Consider the following 8094-nt stretch of genomic DNA (forward strand, 5'->3'; position numbering starts at 1 on the left):
GGACTGCACACCTGGGACTGTACTCCTGGGACTGCACACCTGGGGCTGCACTCCTGGGACTGCACACCCGGGACTGTACTTCTGGGACTGCACACCCTGGACTGCAGCACTCAGAGTGGTAGGATTTGAAGCCAGCCTGAGCTACACATTTAGTTTTAAGTCAGCCTGGGATGCTACAGAGTAAGAACATGTTTCAATGTCCTCCTTGCCCCCCAAAAGAATCTTAAGTGAAAACTTGAGAGGAAAGCATCAAACCAGGAGAATAGTGCCCACTAGACAGTCTGGACTGTAGGGAGAATGGTGACCTCACAGTACAATAGGGGAAATCAAGAGGTTAAGAGATGGACTAGAAAATGAGACTGCCCTCCACCCCAATTCACAAACAAAAATAGATTTACAAGTGAATTCTTCCTTGCAGAGGACCAGAATTCTTTTCCCAGCCCCTAAATCAGGCAGCTCACAACTGCCTGTACAGCTAGAGGACCAGCTGCTTCTGGCCTCTGTGGGTATCTATAATCACACACACACAAACACACACACACACACACATACTCACATCCTAAAAAAAAGGTGAGAGCAATTGAGGAAGACACTATATCAATATCTGGTGTCCACACACACGCACCAACACACACACAAACACGTACATGTATACATTATACCCCCACATAAAAGTAAAAAGTAGAAAATAAAACTGGTGGCTGATGGCTGGAGGACACAGCGTGGTGCTAGCTAGCATGCATGGGGCTGTGAGCTCAGTTGCCAGTGATAGAAAAGCACAGCAGGAAAATGAGCACCAGGGAGAGGCAGGAAGGTAAAGCCAGGCATTTGCGGGCAGACAATCTCCCTCACACCAGAACTGAGAGAAACATCTGCAACCCTCAACAGTGATTGCTCTGTGAAGGTTTCAGCAAATTAAATGGGTTTCCAGGAGCAAGAAATGGTTGGATTAGCTGGGTGGTGGTGCACGCCTTTAATCCCAGCACTTGGCAGGCAGAAGCAGGCGGATTTCTGAGTTTAAGGCCAGCCTGGTCTACAGAGTGAGTTCCAGGACAGCCAGGGCTACACAGAGAAACCCTATCTTGAAAAACCAAAAAAAAAAAAAGTTGGATTAACCAAACAATTTAATGATTGAAAACCTGGGACCACAGCTTCTCAAGATGGCTAGCAAACAGAATGACACTTAGGAACCCGAGGCAGGAGGATTGCAGTTGGTCCCAGGCCAACCTGGGACACACAGTACATTTTAGGCTATCCTGGGTTACCTTGAAGAATTTTACAAAATCAGCTAAGCATGGTGGCACACACCTTTAATCTCAGTAGGTAGATTTCTGAGTTCCAGGCCAGCTTAGTCTACATAGTGAATTCCAGGACAGCCAGAGCTACATAGTGAGGCTCTGTCTCAAAACAAAAGAATAACCCCCCACCCTCCAAAAACCTCAAGTGGATTCCACTAACAGCCAACAGTGTGCTGAGGACTATTTGGTAGGATGATGAAGATCACAATGTTTCTTTTTTCTTTTTTTTAAAAGATGTATTTATTTTACATATGAGTACCCACTGTACAGATGATAGTTGTGAGCCTTCATCTGGTTGTTGGGAATTGACTTTTAGGACCTCTGCTTGCTCCGGTCTGCCCTGCTCACTCTAGCCCAAAGTATACGTAAGTACACTGTAGCTGTCTTCAGATGCACCAGAAGAGGGCGTCAGATCTCATTACGGGTGGTTGTGAGCCACCATGTGGTTGCTGGGATTTGAATTCAGGACTTTTGGAAGAGCAGTCAGTGCTCTTATCTGCTGAGCTATCTCACCAGCCCTGATCACAATGTTCCTTAAGGGAAAAATAGTCTAATCTTTCAGTAGGTCATCTTTAATGTATCTTTTTTTTTTTTTTTTTTTAAATTTTCGAGACAGGGTTTCTCTGTATAGCCCTGGCTGTCCTGGAACTCACTCTGTAGACCAGTCTGGCCTTGAACTCAGAAATCCACCTGCCTCTGCCTCCCAAGTGCTGAGACTAAAGGCATGTGCCACCACTGCCCGGCCAGAGCCACAGTCTTACTTGGGTAACTTATGTTTTGCATGCAAGTAAAGTGCCCAGCCGATGCCTGCCTGCTGAACAAATCATGTTAATGTATCTGTGTTCTAGTTTACTCTGGTGAGTATGTACTGATCCATGAAACAAGGGACCTGCAAAAGGTTTCTGGCTCCATTAAAGTTGAACAGTAAGAGGCTTTTTATTTCCTGAAACTCAACAAGATATGGCAGCTAATGACCCAGGGCACCAAGCCCAGGAAGGAACCTGTAAGTGATGGGTAAGCTGGCTGACCGGAGCTGAAACCCAGAGGATCTCTGGGTACCTCTAGGAAGGGCTTGGTTGACAAGAAGATCCGCTTTTCTACCTGGGCTCGCCTGACCCTGTTTCTGAGCGCATATCTTATATGGCTCAGTCCCTTTCTGACCCCCCAGTCAAGTGAGGTACAGGCAGCTGCTTAGGACCAAGCACCCCAAAGTTCTCCAGCCAGGAGACAGGAGCCCCCAGGTCACTTCAGCTGCTTTAGTCTTAGGGAGGAGACACCTGGGTCAGGTGAGACTGCACAGGATGTCCTGTGTGGGTAGCAGGCTGCAGAGACCCGACTCAGAATCTGGTAAACCTCGAAGTGTGGATCCGGGATGAGATCTGGACAAAGCGGGCCCTGAGGCCTGAGGAGTCAGGATGCCTTCAGGCTCAAACTGAGGTGTGGCTCGGCTACAGGCCACTCCTTCTGAAACCCAAAGCCAGCTCAGCTCAGGGCTGTCAGTCACAGAAAGGGTCAGTCATCGCCCCTCGAAATGGGCTGTGACTTGCTCTAGAGTCCTGCCTTTAGTCTCAGGAACAAAGGTCAGCGTGAAAAGGACACTGAGGATACAGAAGGCAGCGGTGAGCCAGAAGGCACCATAGGGTCTGAGCATCTCCTGCAGAGAGAGGAAAGGCAAATGTGAAGGTATCCAGGAGACAGAGGGCCCCACATAATCCAGGGGCACCCTGACTGCAGCCTGGCCTGACAGTTCTATCACATCTCTGGAAACTCAGTATGTAGGAAATAGCTCACTACCACCCAAGGTGATGTGCGCCTGGGAAACAGTGTCATGGGAATGTCTTGGCTTCCCTGAGATCAGCAATGTCAAGGGACAGCTAGGTTCCTGTTCCTGGCCAGCTCAGGCCTGCTGCCGTTACTTTTCTCCCTTAGCCCCTGCGCCTTTGGCCCTGCCTTCCAGTGTCCTGTGCTGTGAGTTCTCTGTGTGATGATTTAGGGGGAGCTGTCACTCATGAGAGAGGGTGGGGTGGTGGGGTGGGGTTGACCCCATGACCCTGCAAAGTCTCTATTTCTCAGTTCCCTTGCAGGAGAGGACACCAGGTGACCCTTTCATTCTCAGCCTCTTCGACAGGGTGCTGGCCTGGGTCACTGTTGGGTTTGTCTGTCACCTCCCTCTAGGCTTCTTTCCCTAGGTCCTTTGCTGTCTCTTCCCTCTCAAATGCCATGGTGGGTCTCTGGTTGCCTTCCTCTGGGCACCCTGTCTGCCTGAGCATGTCTCTGGCTAGCTGGATGTATATGCCACCCACTGCCTTCTTGGCACCTGTCATGAGATGGACCCTGTTCAACTTAGTCGCTGCCATCTCTGAGGCCTTGAATAGGCCTGGGCATGGTACATGCTAGGAGATCTGTAGGGCACCTGTGATGGAACAGATGGAACGCTCATCTGCCCAGAACCTCTCTAGTGGCTGGGAAGCCAGTGGGTTCGAGCCTCAGCTGACACAAGAGGGTTACGAGAGGGAAATAAAGTATTGAATGGAACAGACACACACTCTGTGTGAGAAAGGTATGTTCACCCCAACACAAACTTAACTTAGGGGATAACAGACCAGGTTCATTGTTTTGTCTAGCCTCTGGGTCCAGGTCACCCCTGAGATGGCAGTGCTCCAGGCATGAGGGAACCTCATCCTACATTCGAGGTCATGGACATGGACTCTCTGGCAATGAAAACAGTTCATTGAAAGTAGAGGCGTGGGCTGGAGAGATGGCTCAGTGGTTTAGAGCACTGACTATTCTTCTGAGTTCAATTCCCAGCAATCACACAGTAGCTCACAACCATCTATAATGGGATCCGATACACTCTTCTGGTGTATGTCTGAAGACAGTTACAGTGTACTCATATAAATAAAAATAAATAACATATTTAAAAAAAGAAAATGAAAGAAAGTAGAGGCGTGCCTTTGCTGACAATGTGAGGGAAGGCATGGGCCTGCACTCACCATGACGGTGCTAAACTCTTTGGTCACCAGAAAGGCCATGAACCAGTTGGTGAGGACACAGACACCGGTAGCCACACCCTTGACATGCAGAGGGAAGATCTCTGACATGAGGAGCCAGGGGATAGGTCCCCAGCCTACAGCAAAGCCTGTGGGAACAAGGCAGTGTTATGGCACACATGCTGGGCTAGGCCTTAGGGGTTCTATCAGCTCTCAACCCTGCTGGGAGCCCTTGGGCCAGCCCCCTCCCTTTTAGGTATCAGGAGAAAGAAGATCTGATTGCAAGCTGTCATGGAGATTATGTGAAAGGATTTAGCTCAGTGCCCAGCACATGGTCAGAGCCATTACCACAGAAGTCCTGCTCCTGGGGGCAGAGGGGTAAAACCAAGTAAAACTAGATTTGAAGCCGAGTGCTACAGAACTTGGCATGATGGGTTAGAGGGACAACAACCTTTACCCAGGCTCCCGTGAGTCCCTTTTTACCAGCAATGAAGAGGCACATGCTGCCTACAGCCAGCCAGGCCAGCCCCACATGCACATCAACAGGCTCCGCCGAGATGGGCACCAGGAGGCCTACATGGGAGGAGTTGCTGGGGACACTGTGGGTCAGTTTGAAGTAGGTACCAAAGGCACTCATGCTGAATACCATGATCACACCTGCAGGCAAAGGCTCAGGCTAGACAGGAGGCTGGGGGCACAGCAGCACCCAGGACACAGCGGGCAGTGTGGCTCTCTGAGTCTTGCACGGAAGCCCCTGACTGGCCAGTACTCTTACCCTGCTTTGGACCTCAGACCTCAGCAAGTGCTGGGAAGTTCCTGAGGAGTCTCTCCACTATAGGAGCAGGAGCAGCAACAGCAGTGTTAAACCCCACACCCACAGTGGCCTTCACAGCTGCCAGTGGCACTGTGGATGTGCAGGCTCAGGCTACTGACTGGACCTGACATTACCACAGCCTTTCCCCATTTCAGAGTAGGAAGAAACAGGGGCTTGGGGACAGATAGTCACTTGCTCAAAAGAACCAGTCATAACGTATCCCCTCCCTGGCCCTGTCTCCCCGTGTGAGCTGGGGAGGCTGAGCCCTCCCCGTCAGGCCTCACCCGACAAGGCCAGAAGCAGCTTTCGCCCTGCTCTGTCCATGATGAGGGCCGCCACAGCAGTGAACAGGACCTGGATGATGCCCACAGTGACGGAGGCCAGGCTGCTGTCCTGGGGGAGGGGAGAAGCTAGTCTGCTAGAGAGAGAGACAAGTCCTTCCCCTTCTCTCTGGCTGAGCCAGGTCAAAAAGCCCTAAGCTCCAGGAGGCTAACTCACACATGTGGTGTGGGGCAAGCTGGGGAGCAGCCTCTTACCTTGAACTTGGCCTCCTCAAAGATGCTGTTGGCATAGAACATGATGGCATTGACCCCTGACAGCTGCTGGAAGACCATGAGGGAAATGCCGATGATGAGGGGCTTGTAGACACCAGGGCGCCTCAGCAGGGCCAGCTGGAAGCCCTGTCACAAAGATGGCCTGTCAGTGTTCTCTCTCCCGTCCCAAGGACCCTTCGGTGACCCCAGATGCCTAAGTGGAAGGGACTGAGCCTCCTTGTTGTCCCCAACCCACCTGTGGCCCTGGGTGGGCAGACAGGCCCCTGCAGCCTCCTCATGTGGGTTGTGAGTTATGAGGGGCTGCATACTCCAGCACCTGAGTAAAGGATCATGCGCCCTGAGAACCAAGCACATTTGTGTACTCAGGGCTGGTCTCCAGCTGCCATGTGCACAGATCTCAGCACTACTGGGTGATGGTGAGGGCTAGCTAGAGATGAAAGCACCAAGACTCAGAGCTGGCCAGGCCACAGCTGCAGTGTCTGCATGCTACTTACTGCCTCTGTGGTCTCCCCTGCCTATGGCTCCCATTAAATCTAAGCCCTCACGCATTTTCCCTCACCAGCCTGGCCTTTCACTTCTTCAGGGACAGTATGAACTAAAGTGGGGCTCCAGCTGACCCCCACCTGCTCAGACAGCACTGGTCCTCACTGAGGGTGAAGAAGGGGCTGCCACTCAGGTGTGTGTGTGGCCTTGGGAACAGGCTCTGCATTCTGCCCCGCACCCAGGCTCTTACCTGGTGCTCAGCCCCAACAGGGGGCTCTTCCCAGCCCTCCTCAGAGCCCCACAGGAAGCGCAGGGCAGCCATGGCCTCCTGGTACTGGTGTTGAGTCAGGAGGAAGTGTGGGGTCTCGGGCATGTAGCACATGAGCAGTAGCATGAGGGTGGGGGGCACACAGCCCAGCACAGCCAGCCAGCGCCACTCTAGGACCCAGCCTGCAAAGGCAGATGTCAGGGCCAGGGTGAGCCAGCCCAGCCCCCTTGCAAGCCCCGGGACTCACTCCAATGGTGGCATCTCAGTGCCTCTGCCCACATGTTGGTAAAAGAAACAGTTGCTACTAGGACTGTCCCATCAGGACATTAGGTGACATCTTTTAAGGGGAAGATTAACTGCACAGAAGATGTAAAATTATAACAGCTGAAAGATGCTCATTGCCAAGCCATGTCTTGTAGCCATGGTAACATATCATGGAGCATAGTGGTAGACATGCTAGGGTAAGCCAAATGCCATGTCCAATGTTGCAAAATACTTGACAACAGTTAGAAATGACTGCTACTGCCTTGATGTACTTGCTACATCGTACTTTTAAAGTAGTTTTTAATTTATGTGTGTGTGTGCATGCACATGGTCCCCAGTTGGTGGAGCTGTTTGGAAAGAACTGATTATGGCCTCGTTTAAGGAGGTGTGTCATGGGGGTGAGGGTAGGGGAATGTCTTGCCATTCCCAGTTAGATCTCTGCCTACAGTCTGTGGACTGAGATGTAAGCTCTCAGCAACTACTCCAGCCCTATGCCTGCCTGCCTGCTGCCATGCTCCCACCATGGGGATCCCGAGGTGATGGATCCTGTCGAACTACAAGTCCCAAATTAAATATCTACGTTTATAAATGGCCTTTGGTCATGGTGTCTTGCCACAGCAATAGAAAAGTAACTAGAGCCCAGGTAGTGGTGGCACACGCCTTTAATCCCAGCACTTGGGAGGCAGAGGCAGGTGGATTTCTGAGTTCGAGGCCAGCCTGGTCTACAGAGTGAGTTCCAGGACAGCCAGCGCTACACAAAGAAACCCTGTCTCGAAAAACCAAAAAAAAAAAAAAAAAAAAAAAAAAAAAAAAAGGTAACTAGAACAGAGTCTGTGGGCATATGGGCAAGGGCATTCGGGGTACAGCACTCATGTGGAGGTCAGAGGTCAGCCTGCGTGCTGTATCTTCATTTTCAGCAATAAGGTAGCTTCTAGGTGTTCCACAAAGTCTAGCGACTGAGGGACTACTGTTCCTATCACGTCACTCTTTGCTGTCACAGTTAACTCATAGCAGTGGGTCAGAAGGACACTGTAGGATCAATGCAAGGTGGTATGAAGCTACACTAGAGGTAACACTGCGGTTGATAGACACCGACTATCTCCGCACCATGACGACAACATCTGTGCATAGTAGGGGCTCTGGTTCCCTGTAGGGAGCCTAAGGCAGCCAGGCTCCTGGGAAGACACTGGAGCGACCAGGACCTGTGTAAGGTCCACTGTGAAGAGCCAGTATGTACACTGCAGCCTAGGTGAAGCCCGTCAGCACCCCAATCCCAGCCACCAACGCCCCCACCCCAAGGCTCTCAAGCCGCCTTTTAACAGTTTTCATTGGGGATGTGTTATCAGGCACTTTTCTTTCTTTTCTTTTGGTTTTTTGAGACAGGGTTTCTCTGTGTAGCCCTGGCTGTCCTGGAACTCACTCT

The 8094-nt window shown here is 51.3% G+C and overlaps 1 protein-coding gene across 3 annotated transcripts in view; it reads right to left on the reverse strand.

The window, feature by feature from the left end:
- Positions 1-2197: 2197 nt before the first annotated feature.
- Slc2a8 (solute carrier family 2 member 8) overlaps positions 2198-8094 on the reverse strand; it is a 9601-nt gene continuing 3704 nt past the window's right edge. Inside the window, exons 5-10 of one of the 3 annotated variants that reach the window (XM_031369884.1) lie at positions 6390-6589; positions 5639-5782; positions 5387-5495; positions 4772-4945; positions 4292-4437; positions 2198-2952 (exon numbers count right to left, since the gene is read on the reverse strand). In XM_031369884.1, coding sequence (XP_031225744.1) covers positions 2815-2952; positions 4292-4437; positions 4772-4945; positions 5387-5495; positions 5639-5782; positions 6390-6589 — 911 coding nt within the window. In that variant the 3' untranslated portion in view covers positions 2198-2814. The remainder of the gene's footprint in view (positions 2953-4291; positions 4438-4771; positions 4946-5386; positions 5496-5638; positions 5783-6389; positions 6590-8094) is intronic. The other 2 variants (XR_004118525.1, XM_031369885.1) reach the window with 2 other exon arrangements.

Source organism: Mastomys coucha, unplaced genomic scaffold (genome assembly GCF_008632895.1).
Source record: "Mastomys coucha isolate ucsf_1 unplaced genomic scaffold, UCSF_Mcou_1 pScaffold15, whole genome shotgun sequence".
Classification (NCBI taxonomy): domain Eukaryota; kingdom Metazoa; phylum Chordata; class Mammalia; order Rodentia; family Muridae; genus Mastomys; species Mastomys coucha.